The sequence below is a fragment of the Schistocerca piceifrons genome, chromosome 1 (assembly GCF_021461385.2).
Source record: "Schistocerca piceifrons isolate TAMUIC-IGC-003096 chromosome 1, iqSchPice1.1, whole genome shotgun sequence".
NCBI classification, from domain to species: domain Eukaryota; kingdom Metazoa; phylum Arthropoda; class Insecta; order Orthoptera; family Acrididae; genus Schistocerca; species Schistocerca piceifrons.
The window spans coordinates 1,064,256,957-1,064,275,764 of NC_060138.1; the positions used below are offsets into that span (position 1 = coordinate 1,064,256,957).

Here is an 18,808-nt window from a genome sequence, read left to right on the forward strand (position 1 = left end):
AAAGTTTTTAATAGATTTGGTAAATTCTAGAGTTTCATACACATGTAAGTATGGTTTGTGCGCCCTGCAAAATTCATCGAAGAATCTCTTACTTATGAAGAAAAGTGTACCTATAGCAACAAAGGCAATCAATAGTAAATGAAAAAATGATGAAATTTCACATGTAAAAAAATTATTTTGTTATGTTTTCTAACTTCCACTGCTACGAATATGAATCCTGAATCTTTCCTGGTCATGCTGACAAAGTTTTATGAATTTATTTGTAAAAGCATAGACAGTGGAAATTAAAATGTCCTGTGGGGCCTGTCCTGCTCCAAGTCGGCTCGTTTGACGCCCTACCCTATTAAAGGATAGCGATAGACGCGGATGATCAGTACATCAACCATCCTCCAGATGGCTTATGCCCTCATTGGAGCAAAATCACCATTGTCTTTCCATGTGAACTATTTTCTTCGGCAGTGTATTTACCTTAATGTGCGTAATGAATTGATCGACGTACTTAGCTATAATCCCCGATTTTAAATACATTTTTACAATGAGAGTGTTGATGGTCCTCAGTTACTGTTACGGACTTGTTCCTTCGGATGGAAACTGTGTCAATATCGTGAGCATCTGATACTCGAAAAAGATTTCATAGCTAAGAAATGCTCGAACTTGCGATATTTATTACATTCAATCTCAGCATCTGGAAACTTGTTACTGACGGTGGCGGCGACATGGGACAGCCCAGGGTCTTCTGCGTTCTACTGCCTTCCTCCTACACGATGACAAACTTCTACAGAGATGGTATTGAAGAATTTGTAATACGGAGTTATAAGTGCTTCAGTTTCAATGGCGATTATCTTGAAAAAAAAAAAAAAAGCTTAAGAGTACACCTTTAAAATGTATATAATAAAATTCATTTTTCCCATATTGTTAATTTTTTTATTTCAAAACATCTGTTACTTTCTGGATAGCCCTCATATAATTCGACGTTACATCAGTTTCTGATGATACAAGTTTTGAGGAACTTGGGTCTTTCATCACGCCATTCCTTTTTCACTATTGAAAATATTCTTCAACGAAGACGTTTTATACTGGTATATTTAGTACAAATAAAATGAACGTATACATATTTGGTAGTGCTGATTTAGGAAACATACTGAAAGTATAAACTCATTCACTCGCTACGCTTTTAAAATTCAGTTCACACATTTCACTGAGAGTGAATTTACATTTACAGAATTCTTCATAAAAATCACAAAGATTAAAATTTTTCAAAAATCCTAAAAAAGGTAAGACTCTTACTGGATTTCCATTCATGAGTAAGTTTCACTACATGCAAATGCTTAAGAATATTACCATCACTGAAATCAATTTCTTTTTCGATATACTTCAAAAACACTCCATAAAAATAGCTTATCTGTGCCTCATGTAAAAGTTTTTCAAATAGCAGTTTTGTTTCCGTACCTATTAAATTATCTATAATTCTGTTAAAAATTATTTCCCTTCATTTACTCATAGTTTCAGATGTTTCGATGCTGCTAAGTGAGTTTCCTCTAATTTCAGATTTATTGTGTGAAATAATTGAAACACATTACAAAAAAAGTGGATCTTAAAATATTTCCTTCTGTAGACAAATCACCTTGAAAAAATCTTTTTAAGATAAACTGTGTACTCAACACTTTTTAAATATCTTGAACATGCATGAAAATTACTAAGTCTATCTACTGCTTTGCCCAAAGGCTGGAAGTACATGACGTTGCTGAACGAGCTTGCACAGCTGTGCATGCTGTTCACCATCCGATCAAATGTACTACTGGACAGTAATATGGAGTGTTCCCAATCTTCTCCCTCATGGCGGCTTGAACTCTGCTAGGGTCAGTTTCAAGGTTCCTGTATGTCGAGAGGAATAGCAGCCCTTTCTTCCTCGAGAGGTGAAACCAGAGAAGGTATAGTCCGATCCACGAACGATGGCGGTTCGCGCAGGTCGAGAAACGGACTGCGATTGCACTGTTGCCGGTTCCAAGCGACAGTTCAGCACGCGCATATATGTGTTTTGCAATTCATATAAACGCGTATCATGCAAATTGTGTGTCTCACTTTCTTGTGTAGAATTTGTCGCTTACCACCATCATCAGCCACGACAGCTTGCAATAAATGGAATAAAAATTCACTAAATAACTTGCTACGATCACGTTTAATGCTTGCATTGGGTACGACATTCAGAGCAGAGCGCTCAGAATACTACTGAACGGTGATTGGCTGCCGGAGAATGCATTATGTAGGTGCGCAGAACTAGCCTAAACTCGCCCGCCATAGTTTGTGACTATAGCGAGTACATAGACAAAGGTTGCGTTCGGGGGCGTCCCGACCACACCACACCACCCCCTCCAAATTACGTAACGAAGCTACACACGACCTAGCTGCCGTGTAGAAAGATATTTTGATTTGCAATAAGATGGCGAAAAATGGTTACGCACTATTGATAGTCAACAAAGCCATAGATAAATTTAAACTAGCCAAAACCAGTTACTGTATTTTCTTGGTCGTTCTGTAGCTCAGTTGTAGTTTTGTTAATTAGTTCCGATCTTACCTGCAGTTGAATTTAATGTAAGTGCTGCAGTTTATTGCTTTTGTGCTGTGGTGATAGTTTCTAATTATAGTTTCTAATTACCGATAAGTTTGTAACAAGAAAGAAGATGAAAACCACTTTTGAATAGTCCGCTAGCGTTATGGTAAGTTAAAGTATGTGCGCACTATTGTAATAGCCTAATTACCAATCTACACTAGTTTAATGTTAGCACTTGAGTCGTTATTTGTGCCTAGTCCACTTTCGAAATCACTGACCTACCCGTTCTGCTGTTACTGGTTCTGTATTGAAACACAGCACTCCCCGCGTTCTTGCATACTAGCGGGTCCGCCTCTCATGACATCAAGTAGTCAGTTCTGCATTACTTAGGGGTGCTCTGATACTTTAGATCAGATTGTGTACACTGACAAGGGAACCTCCCCATCGCACCCCCCTCAGATTTAGTTATAAGTTGGCACAGTGGATAGGCCTTGAAAAACGGAACACAGATCAATCGAGAAAACAGGAAGAAGTTGTGTGGAACTATGAAAAAAATAAGCAAAATATACAAACTGAGTAGCCCATGCGCAAGATAGGCAATATTAAGGATAATCTCAGCCCAGGAACGCCGTGGTGCCGTGGTTAGCGTGAGCACCTGCGGACCGAGAGGTCCTTGGTTCAAGTCTTCCCTCGAGTGACAACTTTATTTATTTTCGCAAAGTTATGATCTGTCCGTTCATTCACTTACGTCTCTGTTCACTGTAATAAGTTTAGTGTCTGTGTTTTGCGACCGCACCGGAAAACCGTGCGATTAGTAGACGAAAGGACGTGCCTCTCCAATGGGAACCGAAAACATTTGATCGCAAGGTCATAGGTCAACCGATTCCTCCACAGGAAAACACGTCTGATATATTCTATACGACACTGGTGACGGCATGTGCGTCACATGACAGGAATATGTTGTCGAATGGCGAATGGGTAAAAAGATTCTTCTACCTTGCCCGATTTAGGATTTCTTGTGGATGTGATAATCACTCCCAAAAAAGTGATGAAAACATAATGGACGGACAGATAATACTTGTCTGAAAATAAAAAATTAAAATTTTTCACTAAAGGGCAGATTTTAACCAAGGACCGCTGGTTTCACAGCTGCTGACGCTAACCACGGGACCACGGTGCTCCTGAGCTTACATTCTCCTTGATGTTGCCTATCTTGCGCATGGACTACTCAGTTTGTATATTTTGCTTATTTTTTCATACTTCCACACAACTTCTTCCTGTTTTCTCGATTGATCTGTGTTCAGTTTTTCAAGGCCTATCCACTGTGCAACTTATAACTAAATCTGAGGGGGGTGCGATGGGGAGGTTCCCTTGTGAGGTGACAAAGTCATCGGGTAGCGATATGCACGCTACAGATGGCGGTAGCATCACGTAACAAGATATAAAACGGCCGTGCACCGGTGGAGTTGTCATTTGTACTGAGGTGACTCTTGTGAAAAGGTTTCCGATGTAGTTAGAGCCGCACGATTGGAATTAACTGACTTTGAATGTGGAATGCTAGTTTGAGCTAGTCGCATGGTGCATCCCATTTCGGAAATCGTTAGGGAATTCAATATTCCCAGATCCACAGTGTCAAGAGTGTGCCGACAATACAATATTTCAGACATTACCTCTCATCATGCACAACGCAATGGCCGAAGGCCTTCACTTAACGACGGAGAGCAGCGGCATTTTAATAGAGTTTTCAGTGCTAACAGACAGGCAACGCTACATGAAATAACCGCAGAATTCAATGTGAGACCTACGACGAACATATATGGTAGGACAGTGCGGCGAAATTTGGCGTTAATGAGCTATAGCAGCAGATGACCGACCCGAGTCGGAGCACGGCATTGCATGCAGCGCCTCTTATGTCCATATCGTTTGGCCCCTAGACGACTTGAAATAGTGGCCTGGTCAGATGAGTACAGATTTCAGCTGGTAAGAGCTGATGGTAGGGTTCGAGTGTGGCGCAGACCCCACGAAGCCATGAGCCCTAGTTGTCAATAAAACCCTGTGCAAGGTGGTGTGGGCTATGCCTGCATGGAATTGACTGGGTCCTTCTAGTCCAAATGAACCAATCATTGACTAGAAACGGCTATGTTTGGCTGCTAGGAAACCATCTGCAGCCATTCGTGGACTTCATGTTCCCAAATAAAGATGGAATTTCTATAGATAACAATGCGTCATGTCACCAGGGCGCAGTTGTTCGCAATTGGTTTGAAGAACATTGTATAGAATTCAAGCGAATTACGTGGTCACCGATCACACATTTGTAGGACATCATCGAGAGGTCAGTTCGTGCACAAAATCCTGCACGCGCAACACTTTCGCAGTTATGGCAGCATGACTCAGTATTTCAGCAGGAGACTTCCAGCGACTTGATGCCATGGTAAGTTGCTGCACTAAGCAGGCCAAAAAGGGGTTCGAAACGACACTAGGCGATATCCCATTACTTTTGTCACATCAGCGCACGTCTTTTCTGGGTAGTAGTCGCGAGGAGCCGTTCAGATACTATGTGAAGTTGAGTATGGCACTTCTGAACCCTTGGATTCCATATTCACGTGAGTCATAGGATCGCGACAAACGGAAAAATCGCAGAACGATAAACCTCAGTCTCTGCGGGGCACGAGCCTACCGCTGACGAATTATGACAAGTATTCTCTAAGGCGCTGCAGTCATGGACTGTGCGGCTGGTCCCGGCGGAGGTTCGGGTCCTCCCTCGGGCATAGATGTGTGTGTTTGTCCTTGGGATAATTTAGGTTAAGTAGTGTGTAAGCTTACGGACTGATGACCTTAGCAGTTAAGTCCCATAAGATTTCACACACATTTGAACATTTTTTTGACAGGTATTCCTGCTCTCTATATTAGACATAACACGATTTTCTCACAAACAACCAATACTGAAACGTCATTTCTAAATAAACTGCTGAGCAGTTTTTCTTTATGTACAGAACGTATATGGCGTTACTACCGTCTGCTTTGTGTAGCTGTGCTAAAATGGTAATCATTTGCACCACCAAACATGTGGTGCACTTCACGACAGTTTGCTATTTGCTGCATGTCACCTTCATATTGTTGCAATTTCTATGGCCAGTAGTGTTACAGCACAAAGGAGACGTCAAGTTTAGTGTCGCCATTCAAGGGATTCATTATCATCAGTGTTGCCATATTCCTTGACTTCATGAGTGCAGAGACGTTAACGATTGAACCAAAACGCTGGCGAGCAATCTCTTGATAGGAACTGTATGCCTAGTAGGCCAAACACTGGCAATGCGCATTTCTTGCGTCTCTAGAATTCGAGCCAGTTAACTCCAGGTTCAGCATAACAACACCAACATGCAGTCGCGGAGGCCGAGCGGTTCTAGGCGCTTCAGTCCGAACCGCGCGACTACTATAGTCACTTGTATCATCCTGCTTCGGGCATGGATGTGTGTGATGTCCTTAGGTTTAAGTACACTCCTGGAAATTGAAATAAGAACACCGTGAATTCATTGTCCCAGGAAGGGGAAACTTTATTGACACATTCCTGGGGTCAGATACGTCACATGATCACACTGACAGAACCACAGGCACAAAGACACAGGCAACAGAGCATGCACAATGTCGGCACTAGTACAGTGTATATCCACCTTTCGCAGCAATGCAGGCTGCTATTCTCCCATGGAGACGATCGTAGAGATGCTGGATGTAGTCCTGTGGAACGGCTTGCCATGCCATTTCCACCTGGCGCCTCAGTTGGACCAGCGTTCGTGCTGGACGTGCAGACCGCGTGAGACGACGCTTCATCCAGTCCCAAACATGCTCAATGGGGGACAGATCCGGAGATCTTGCTGGCCAGGGTAGTTGACTTACACCTTCTAGAGCACGTTGGGTGGCACGGGATACATGCGGACGTGAATTGTCCTGTTGGAACAGCAAGTTCCCTTGCCGGTCTAGGAATGGTAGAACGATGGGTTCGATGACGGTTTGGATGTACCGTGCACTATTCAGTGTCCCCTCGACGATCACCAGTGGTGTACGGCCAGTGTAGGAGATCGCTCCCCACACCATGATGCCGGGTGTTGGCCCTGTGTGCCTCGGTCGTATGCAGTCCTGATTGTGGCGCTCACCTGCACGGCGCCAAACACGCATACGACCATCATTGGCACCAAGGCAGAAGCGACTCTCATCGCTGAAGACGACACGTCTCCATTCGTCCCTCCATTCACGCCTGGCGCGACACCACTGGAGGCGGGCTGCACGATGTTGGGGCGTGAGCGGAAGACGGCCTAACGGTGTGCGGGACCGTAGCCCAGCTTCATGGAGACGGTTGCGAATGGTCCTCGCCGATACCCCAGGAGCAACAGTGTCCCTAATTTGCTGGGAAGTGGCGGTGCGGTCCCCTACGGCACTGCGTAGGATCCAACGGTCTTGGCGTGCATCCGTGCGTCGCTGCGGTCCGGTCCCAGGTCGACGGGCACGTGCACCTTCCGCCGACCACTGGCGATAACATCGATGTACTGTGGAGACCTCACGCCCCACGTGTTGAGCAATTCGGCGGTACGTCCACCCGGCCTCCCGCATGCCCACTATACACCCTCGCTCAAAGTCCGTCAACTGCACGTACGGTTCACGTCCACGCTGTCGCGGCATGCTACCAGTGTTAAAGACTGCGATGGAGCTCCGTATGCCACGGCAAACTGGCTGACCCTCTCGCAGTGTCCGGAGCAAGTATGGTGGGTCTGACACACCGGTGTCAATGTGTTCTTTTTTCCATTTCCAGGAGTGTAGTTCTAGTTCTAGGGGACTGATGACCTCAGCTGTTAAGTCCCATAGTGCTCAGAGCAGTAAACAGCGTCGGCTACGTAGGCAGGCAGTTAGTCACATTTACTCGAATTATATTGCTCTTACCTTCTTTACTGTTTGTTGCAGTCGCTGCAATGGAGGCAACGCTGGGACGCGGATAACATTCAGTCGTGGGAGCCACCGGAGGTGCTGAAAAAATACTACCCGTCTGGGATATCGGGTTTCGACAAGGATGGAGCTCCAGGTGAAAACACATTCTCTTCCCCGTGTTTGTCGAAACTGGCGAGGATTGAAATGCTCAGATTCATTTAAAAAGCTATCATGATTTTCTCTCATTTAGAAATACATCTTAATATTTTAGTGTAACCTTTTACGACGCAAATACCTTCACATATCCCAACGAGTTCATGAATCATTGTCAACATCATTACGGTTTCGATTGACTTTCACTGTTTCCTGTTTATATTTCTTTTGTCATTTCGCTGACAAGATACTATGACTTGATAAAGGGATTATATACACTGCCAGAAAGGAGTTAGTACTCCCTTTTAGAGTTTTCCAATTTACTCAAGATGGAGTGCATGAAATGGTTACAATTACAGATTAACAGCACAAGCGGTTCTGAGGAACCGGGTATCGACCCATTCCGAAACACCCATAGTAGTACGTATTGTAACCACCAGAGGCGGCAATGCAGGCGCTGACTGTGCCACCCAGTCGGTCGTACAGATGGCGAATACTCTCCTGCTCAACCTGTTAGTGTAGTTCTGTAAAAATGTTAGTTGACAAGTTCCACAAGTCACTTATTATCCCATCATACCCTACACGGGCTCAACTGGGGACAAGTACGGGGCTCCCGTTGGCCAGGGAAGTTGCTGCACATCTTGCAGAGCGTTGAGTTTCAAGGACAGCGTGTAGGCGAGCATTATCCTGTAGCAACAACACATCACCTTCCTGTTGCAATAGTGGAAAAGAACTAGTCTAACAACAAAGTACCGAGCGCTGATTAGCGTCCTCTCCAGAAACACCAAACATGAACGAGATTTGTAGCTTATCGCACCCCAGACCATAAGGCCTGGGGTGGGGCCAGTTTGTCTTAGGAGAAAACACTCTGTGTCGTACGCACAAACGACCATCGCTTGCGTGCAGGCAGAATCTGCTTTCATCGCTGAAGACCACGTCGGGCCATTCCATCTTCCAGGTGATCCTCTGATGGCACCTGTTGCGCCGTGAATGACACTGCTGTGCGTGAGTGGAAGACAGGTTAGAGGTGTGCGTGCCCATAGTCCAACTGCTAATAACCGGTTCGCATTAGCTTGTGTTGACGTGTGCAGGCTGACAGTGCTCTTATTTGTGCCATAGTAACTGTACGATCTGCCACTCTGCCCTTACAGTACAACGATCCTGGTGGACTTCTGTGCGGCATGGACGCCCAAAACCTCGTCATGTGACCAATGATACCAGCATCGTTGCACAACTGAGGCATTACGTACAACCCGCGTGTCATTTCTCTGAAAGAACCATCCCACAACTTGGAAGGCCACAATTTGACCGCTTTCAAACTCGGTCTGTCGGATGTAGGAAGTACAAGTGCATCTCCGTGGCATTGTTACGCACAACATTGAGTCTTCTGGCTATGAGCATTCCCTATTAAAGGGTAGACACAATTGAGGCCCTGGTAACTATGCCACTGCGCTGTCTGTTGGCAGAATACGCTGAAACCATTATCGTTACTTATTCCTTTCTTTCGCGTACATCATAATCCCGCAGCGATCGCAGGGTCGGCGTGGTTACAACGGATTTTCCAATATTAGTGTTAGGGACGGCCGGATGCCCTTCCTACCACCACTCCGTACCCCCCCAGGACGGAATCAGTGTACCTCAACTGTCTGCGTCTAGTGTAAATCGTCAAATAGTGCGGACGTGAGTCAAATGTCTACAACGCGTGTAACTGAGGCGGAACGTGGGGACCAGCCCGGTATTCACCTAGCGAGACGTGGAAAACCGTCTAAAAACCAACTCCAGGCTGGCCGGCACACCGGCCCACGTCGTTAATCGGCCTGGCAGATTCGATCCGGGGCTAGCGCGCCTACCCGCACCCGCGCGTTAGCGCGCTTGGCTACCCTGGTATGTCATTATCGGTACATCTACTATCAACCATATGGCATATGCCGTGATCGTATCAAAATCGACGTCCTTTCCAGGTGCACTATTTTTTTCCCAGCAGTGTGTACATGGGCACAGCACATACGAGAGCTACGAAGTTTTCTTTCACAGAATTACTAAATGGCACTGCTGAGATGCAGCATTAATACTCTTTTGAAACGTGTCATTTTTTAGTGTTTAAATTATGGGAACCCTGAAATTGGCCCAGTAATCTGCTTATGGGTGTGATGCATATTTGTGATTTTGTTTGTGTTACGAGGATGGTTGAGAGATATCATATAGTGATGATACCAAGAATATGAAAGCATTGTCCATAAATCTTTCGGTTCGTGATTGCTAATGATTCAGAAGTTGATAATTTTCGCCAAGGCGGCGTTTTCCGTGCAAGGGAGTGCTTTATACCTAATTTGAACAGGCCCTTTTGCACTGATACAACAGAGCTGCCAGAGAAGCGATCCTAACCGCGAGAGGAAGACAGCGCTAGTCAACGTATTTTGAACTTTGTAACCTGTCCGAAACTGTGCGAATAAGCAGTGATAGATTGTCTTCGAAAAGCAGAGCTTTCGATGCAGTCGGCCATTTTCTCCGAAACTCTACGTGTTACATTACTCCTACAGCAACAGCTCTGTCTCATTTGCCTTCGACTTCTTCTGCAGGCTAGACGTACTTCCGCGGTTGCTACAGTCTGTTTCCCGACAACATGGTTTAGGTTCCATGTGGAGATAGTTTGACTGAATTTTGAAGGCACCAGGCTGTAGATGTGATGCTACCAGTTAGTTGGAAAAACCACACGTAGTCTTATTGCCCGCTAGTTGCGACAATATATCCATCTCAAATTACCATGAACTCTTGTAATTATGATCACAGCCGTACAACCGACGTCTCCACGCCACCGCTAAGGTAATTATGCCATATTTGTTTTTATCTGTAAAAGTAACTGCTGTTGCAAAATTCGTTGTTATTTTTCCAGCTTATGTCCTACCTTTGTGTCTCGCTTCTTTCCACTCAGACGATTTGTACCTTTCGTCAGGTGCCACTTCACTTGATTTGTTCTTCGACCGTAGTTCCCGATTTTCATTCTTGAGAGTGGTGATTTTACTTCCTAAAATGTTGACTAAGAATTGTAGACCTGAAACTCGTTCTCTTAAATTTGTTATTTCGACATTAGAATTCTCGCAAACTCCCTTTTTTAGCACATAACTGTAACTTTTTCTCGTATTACAGTTACACACTTCTACACTCGCAGCCATCTTGTAATCTCCAGGTGACCTGTAATCTGAACACAGTTCAACACTGTCATCAACTGGCTTGGATGTCCTTTAAAAGTCTTAAAAAGATGACAATGTCAATCAGACAGAAAAGACAAGACATCCATTTAAGGTGTCGAAGCAGATCGTCCATCATACCTTCAAAGGTGGCTAGGAGCATTACACAGTCCAAATGGCATAACATTAAACTCTTTGAAATCATCAGGAGCTATGAAAACAGTCTCTTCTTGGTCAGCCTTGCCAACACTGATTTGCCAGCAGCCTGTCTTGCATATCCATAGTTGAGAAACACTTTGCTCCTTTCAAGCAATCTGTAGTGTCAGTCAATTTGCAGCAACAAAAATTCTTCATGAGTTTCTTTAGTCATTAGTGGTCAATGTGAAAATGTCATGTGCCATCCTTCATCTTAACAAGAACCACAGGAGGGGACCAAGGAGACTCTGAACGTTCAGTGATGGGATCTTGCAGCATCTTCTCCATTTTCACTGGATTATCCGCCATTCAAGAGGTGCCACTCTGTACAAGTACTGGCTATTTGGTGGATGATCCCCATAGTTGATATAGTGTTTTACTATGGACCACTTGGTCTGTCTTTTCTCCACTCCTCTTTTCAAAGCATTCAAAAATTGATGCAGAACAGCTATCACTCACTGACATTGTTCTTCAGTCAGACCAGATCCTATTGGAAGTTTGATAGTAGCTTTCTCCTAGCACTGACTGCTGTGGTGGTAGAGCATGACTGTTCATTGGTGACATTAAGCTGCCCTTGTTCAGCTGTCCCTATGCATGTACCTTTAGAGATGAGTTGTGGCTGCTCATGACAATTAGTAGGCCTAATCCAAAGTTCTCCTCGAACATCTACAATATTTATGATCATCACTGGCATGTATATTTATATTGTGAGCCTTAGTAGCTTTTTGCACTCTATATAAGCTTAACAGTTTCACAGAGTATCTTAACTAATGACTGAAGCTCATCTCGTTGATGATGGCACTATAATAATGTCTTCTGTGGCAAACCATGCAGAGCAGTCTTTGTTATGTGTGCTTGTTGGAATAGCTTTGTTAATCTGGAGCTCTGATCTTCCATACCCTACGATCAACTGTAGTGCAGCAAGAAGTTCCATCTGAGAATAACATCATGACTACATTCTGTTAACATGACAAATATGAAGGGCTGTCTGTGTCCAGTCATTGATAGTTATTCTTGCAATATGTGTTCCTGTCAGCTGGATGTATTTTCCATTTGCAACCTTCAGCACAGTGACTTTTGTATCATGGAACATAGTCTTCTTTTGCTGTTCATAAGCATTCAACATTACAGAAAAAGAAGCCCCTAAATTGACCAGTGCCTGGATGAGATAGCCATTGATTATGATGTCAGTGGCACTTTCTGATATCTTGGTGGCTGACATCCATGGAGGATTTTCATCTATGGCAGCCTCACCTCCATAGATGATAAACTCATTTAGTTTTCCTGAACTTAGTGGCTAGGCGAGTGACTGGTACCTCTCTACAGTGAGGGTGAATGGCTACAGCATTTTGAGGAACGATCTCTTACAGGATACGGCATTCTGCAAGTTGACTACAATTGTCTGCAGTCAACTGATGAGAACAGGACTGTTGTGGTGGTTGACACCTTGTGGCTTAGCAGTCATTTTGTTCTCTATTACCTCCTGATGCACAGGGTTGACATTCATGGCTGCTACCTTGTATGTACTTGGTCTGACAGTCCTAGCAGTCATAAAATGCTGTCTCTGTTCTCTTATAACCTGGCATATGAGAGAAACAAGTTCATCATGGTTTTCCACAAGTTTCATAGGGACCACATTCTGGAGAAAATCATACCTCTTTCATCTGACTCTTTTTATGTAGCATTTCCTTGATGTTCTGGCACCACTTTACGAAGTCTTCCTTTGTTGCGACATCATTTACCAGGAGATACTGGTACACATATTCTGTGACTCCTTTCATCAAATGTGAAATTTTGTCTGCTTTTGTCACATTCAGGTTCACATTGTTGCAAAGGGCCAAAATAGTCTGCATGTACGAGTGTTTTTTTTCATCATGGTGTTGGGCCCTACTCTCAATTGTTCTTCTGCTAAGTGTACTTGTGCTGTTCTTGAACTATTGTGGGCTGTGTCATTCAAGAAATAGCATACATCTGCCACATACATCATGCTATCCCACCTGTTGTATTTGGCAACTACTTTGAAACCTTTCAGCCATTTGATTGGTTCCTGACCAGCATCTCCTGATAACACTGACGGATGCCTGATGTGCTGCTGACATACTACTGGCACAGATTCCATGGTTCTCTTGAATATCCAGACCTTTGGAACTGTGTACTGCTTGTATCCCCATTCTTGTCCATGTAGACAGCAGCTATTACGTTGCCTAATTGGAGGCATGATGATGTAGTTGTTTTGAAATATCCATTGTTGCCACCAAATACTGTCACAATGAAACCACAGTCAAGTCCAGATCCAAAGGCAGGATCATCTGTGAAGCACAACACTTGGGGCTAAATGTACATTTGTAGCTAACACTATTGTACGGATGGAACATAACTGAACTCCTGGACGGAGAGTTCAGCTATTTATACAGTCATCAATTATTCCAGAATGCTTGTGTTTATGCAAACATCAAATAGTCCAGATTGCAGAAACAGTACATAGATAGATATTTACAGAACATTCTAGAATAGATTATTCCAGAATGCTTGTGTTTATGCAAACATCAAATAGTCCAGAATGCAGAAACTGTACAAAGATCAGATATTTAAAGAACATTCTAGAATAGATAAATGTTAAATAACAAGTAACTGTGGATGGCAAGATTTGAACTGTGACCCACAGTGTTCTCACCAGCAGTGCTAACCCCTATGCCACCTTGCGAACACCACAGTTTGGCAATATATCACCATATTTGGACTCAGGGGTGAAAATTCCAGGCAACATCAATACTGACATTAAAGTTTTTAACATTTCAGTACACAGATCACTGATAACAATCTTTGAAATAAATTAAAGTTGGGTTCATGTGCCGAGGATGTGGTTGGAATGAAATTGAAAAGTTAAATGTGTCATCATCATATGGGTCCAGCACTTGGCACCAAATGTTTTGTTCAGTTCAGCCTGGAATTTACCACAGCTACTCAGTGTCTCTTCATTGTTCTTGAACCATTGATGGTATAGGATGTCATTGGGTACAGAACGCGATCACCTCTCATTGCACAGCCTGTAATTTGGGTAGCAGCTGGTACATTTCTGATGTGTTAACACCAGTGACTGTGCCCTATATTCAGCATCTCTGTGATGTTACCATTCGGTAAAGTAACACAAAACCACATTTCCCTTGCTGTCCTAACCTACTTCTGTATTAACACCCTTCAACTGTTGCCTTGGATAGCATATTCTCCCAATTGCTCACCCACTGAAAACATCTGCTCACAGTTGCCAAGAGAGTTGCATGCCACCAATCACTACAACTGGTGAACCCTGACACACAGTTGAAGCAGCACATACTTACATACCGATAGCTGTGCTGTCATCCAGGCTGTGTTCTGTTCAACACCCAGTGGGGTTAGAGCAGTTGTTGCTGCCAGAGAAGGCAGTTCTCTGACCTAAATTTCACACCCTTTATACCTGAAAATTACCTACCAGTACAAATGTAATCATATATTCTTCTTACTGCACTGTACATGCATAGTCAATAAAATTTTATTATTTTCTATCCTTGCCAGAGTTCCAATTTTAATGGCCAGCACTGTAGTAGATAAAGACAACACAGAAGAGAAGTTGCTTTTCTTAAAATAGCTAATTTTATATTAATAACATAACTGTAATAGAGTAATCCAAAATGAACTCTCTCAGAAACACACTAACAATGTAAATATATTGGCACTAGGTGTATGTGGTGTCAGTACACTTCATAAAAGTAACCTGCAGTTGCTGATTCTGCCCATGAATGTGTAATTTGATTTGTTCCATATCCATAAAAGCTCTGCTTCATTATGTGACTTACAGAGCATAATGTGCACATGAATGTATGCTGTAACAGGAGACCATAATAGCAATCACTCCTCTGTCAGTTTCCCCAGACGATGATGGTATCATCAAAATACAGGCCCTCAATTCAGATATGTCATGGCAATAACATTGAGAATATTTATACGACGATATCATAGGACATCTTTGTCTCTTACCTCCATTTGTTGATACCAGTACTTATTTTGACCATTCAAGTCAATGACATGTTATTATTGAGGTTCCTCTGTAACAGTCTTTCAACATCTTTATTATATTGTAAGTTGAATCACCCTCCCACCCAAAAAAATAAAAAAAGAACAGAAAGCTTCAATAGAATCAAAGTAGGCAATGTGACTTTAGTTTGGGGGTTCTGTGTTCTAAAATTTGTTGTCCTGTTTGTTTATGGGCACTAATTCCTGAGCCACATTTCTTCTTCCAGCAAGTGGTTCAGCTATTATGTAAGTTTTTAATTCTTGCATCTCACTGCTAGTGTGGGGATGCAGAATCACTGGCTCTAACCCCCTCTCCTCAACAATATTGCTGCCCTAGTGGAGCAAGAACAACTGTATCGTTGCCAGACCAGTTCTCCGAAGTCTGTCCTCTATGCTACACGCATTGTGTATATGCTGCAAGAATAAAAGCATTCTTAGTAAGCAATGGGATTGGGAGTGATTATTTATCATTATAATTACCATGCCCACTCCCCACTACCAACAATAGTTTGTCACTTCCCATTACTCACTTTGTTCCAACCACAGATACGTAATAGGAAGTAATCTCCCCTGTAATATCATTTTGCCATATATTTGATGTTCTTCATTGTTTTGCCATTTCATTTGCTTCAGCTTCTTGTGTAGCTGCTTTTCCACTCACTTATCTATACATAATGTCTGCTTGTGTCTGTGTATGTGTGGTTGGATATGGGTGTGTGTGCGAGCGTATACCTGTCCTTTTTTCCCCCTAAGGTAAGTCTTTCCGCTCCCGGGATTGGAATGACTCCTTACCCTCTCCCTTAAAACCCACATCCTTTCATCTTTCCCTCTCCTTCCCTCTTTCCTGATGAAGCATCGTTGTTTGCGAAAGCTAGAATTTTGTGTGTATGATTGTGTTTGTTTGTATGTCTATCGACCTGCCAGCACTTTTGTATGGTAAGTCACATCATCTTTGTTTTTAGACATACATAATGTACAAGTAATGAATATGTTGTAACAATTGAAAATTTTTCATGAAAAGTAGGAAATCCAGGTTCACATCCCATTATGAGGCAAATTTTCAACTGTCACGACATATTCATTACATTGTATATTTAACAACTCTGACTGGTTTTCACTTGTATCACTGCATTTCTTTGCATCTTCATTAGTATCTTCCCAATTCACTCCATATCCATTTTACTTCAGAGTTACTTCAATTCATGATCTTTTATTTAGGAGAACAATTGTTTACATACTTTTAATGGTTGCCTGCAGTGGCTGCTTCTCCCTGTTAATGTGTAACCCGACTCATTTCACATGCCTGAAGACCCTCTTTCATGATGGTATTTATGGAACACAATGTTTGAATGAATGAATAAATAAATGAACGAATGGCAAAATAAGTAAATAAGTAAGGATATTGCAGCTTACACCATATCAGCCGAGTTATAAGGCTAAAAATGACTGACTGTACATGTATGACAATTCTATGAAACGTAATAAGCCTTCTTTTGATCTTTTTCAGTGGTTGTAGTTCCATTTGCTGGCCTCGACATATGGGGAATGCTGCACTCAGTCTCGAAGAGTGACTTTATTCGTAACACTATAAAACACATTGAAATGTTTAGTGGGATAGCACGGAAGCAAGCAGCTGTACATGGCCAAGTAGCATCCCAAGTGACTGTTGTATTTGACATGGATAATTTTAACTTGCGCCAGTATGCTTGGAGACCAGGTAATTAAAAAAAACAGCTGAAACTTCATAACTTTTGAAATCTTTTCTTTTATATTATAGTTACTATAAAATGAAAGATGTTTGTAACATGGAGTAACATATATGAGGGTAATCGCCATCAGAGCTGAATTGCTGGGACCACAATTAACACTGACAGATACTGTGAGAAACTGAAAAAGCTCACATGGGCAATTCAGAACCGGAGAAGAGGAATATTGAGCAAGGGGGTACACATTCTCCATGACAACGCTCGCCCACACATCACTCGGCAAACCATTGCTCTCCTGCAGCAGTTTCAGTGGAACATAATCACCCACCCACCCTATAGTTCTGACTTAGCGCCAAGTGATTGTCACCTGTCCCCTGGGTTAAAAGAACATTTGGCCGGAAAGCAATTCAGCTCTGAAGACAAGGTGAAAGAAGAGGTTCATAACTTTCTGAACAGCATGGCGGTGAGCTGGTATGACATGAGCATACGAAAACTGCCACAGCGTCTACAAAAATGTATTGACAGAAATGGTGATAATGTCAAAAAATAGCTAAATGTTAAAGCTGTAAACTGATGTAAACCATTATAGAAATAAACAGGTCTAGGTACTTATAAAAAAATAGGAGACCTTACTTTTGGGATTACCCTTGTATATGAGTTTTGTTGGTTGTTTGTCACCCATGTCACTTAAGGTGAAGGCTTGCATGGTTCCTTAAACAAGGGCAGAGGGCGGAGCAACTTCCCTTTTTTCACCTTCATTCAACTGAGGTGGTGTGCAGATCATACTGCAGTAGCACACAGGTGGAAAGAAAGACAGAGAGAGAACAGATGTTTGACAGGTACTGTGAAGTGTTGTAAGTAAAGAAACAATGTCCAAACTCACAAAATGACTTCATCCTTAAGAGACCTTCCACTTTTCTGTGATGAAAGAGGAAGCATGATGTAGCTTTATTCTGTGCACTTGTTCTTGCTTCATGTAATGGTTTGAAAAATCTAATAATGTCTTCTACATATGTTCTCACTGTCTGTTGTTAAACAGTAACAGAGAAAATGCTTCTTGGATGCAAAAGATATCTCAGTGACTTAATAACGCCGTGGGGCTAGGGCCTCCAATTGGGTAGACCGTTCGCTTGGTGCAGGTCTTTCGAGTTGACGCCTTTTCGGCGACCTGCGCGTCGAAGTGACTTAAAATTATAACCATACACTGAATATATTTTCCCCCATCAGCAGACTGTGTGTATAATGTTTCGAAATTTTGTGGCAGATTAAAACTGTGTTCCTGATAAGGATTTTAATCTGGAACCTTTCCTTTCATAGGAAATGCTTTTATCAACACAACTATCCAAACATAGCTTTAATTCTTCCAGTATCTTCCATTTATTTATAAAATGTTACAATACAGCTGCACTGGGTCACATTGTAAGTACTACACACAAACATTTCTAACATTAAAATGATCTTTACATTTCCCTGAGAGATATTAAACCTTCTGAAACCACCTGAAACTTCATAACTTTTGAAATCTTTTCTTTTATATTATAGTTACTATAAAGTGAAAGATGTTTGTAACATGGAGTAACACATAAGAGGGTAATCGTCATCAGAGCTGAATTGCTGGGACCACAATTTTGTTGCTAAAATCACATTTGACTCATGTTTCTAGTATCATTCCACTTTTTGAGTGTGTCAGAATTCAAATCTTGTAATGAGCTGTTTATTTATTTATTTACAGGGTTTTCCAGATGTCAGAAATGAAAGTCCTGTAATACTTACCCTATCAAAATATGTTTCACACAACAACTGTTTCATCTGACATCTATTTTACACATTTCTTTAAATGCAGGTTTTGTGAAGAAGTCTTTCAATAGCTTTACTATGATCTCCTTGTTCATCATAAAAGAGCCATCTGATTTCTTGACTAATGTTAATGAATGTCTGCCCTCTATTAAGTGGCTGTTTTTCTTTCTTGCTACTTTGGTAGTCCATGATTGTCTCCCCTATAATCTTCTCATTATATTTTCTGACATCTGCTCATAAATTTTCAAAAT

General features: G+C 42.4%; 1 protein-coding gene across 1 annotated transcript in view; it reads left to right on the top strand.

Moving 5' to 3' along the window:
* The window catches only part of LOC124754405 (SEC14-like protein 2), a 306,366-nt gene that overhangs the window by 217,742 nt on the left and 69,816 nt on the right, over positions 1–18,808 (top strand). The window contains exons 4-5 of the mRNA XM_047249026.1: positions 7,505–7,622; positions 16,562–16,771. Of these exons, the coding sequence (XP_047104982.1) occupies positions 7,505–7,622; positions 16,562–16,771 (328 nt within the window). The remainder of the gene's footprint in view (positions 1–7,504; positions 7,623–16,561; positions 16,772–18,808) is intronic.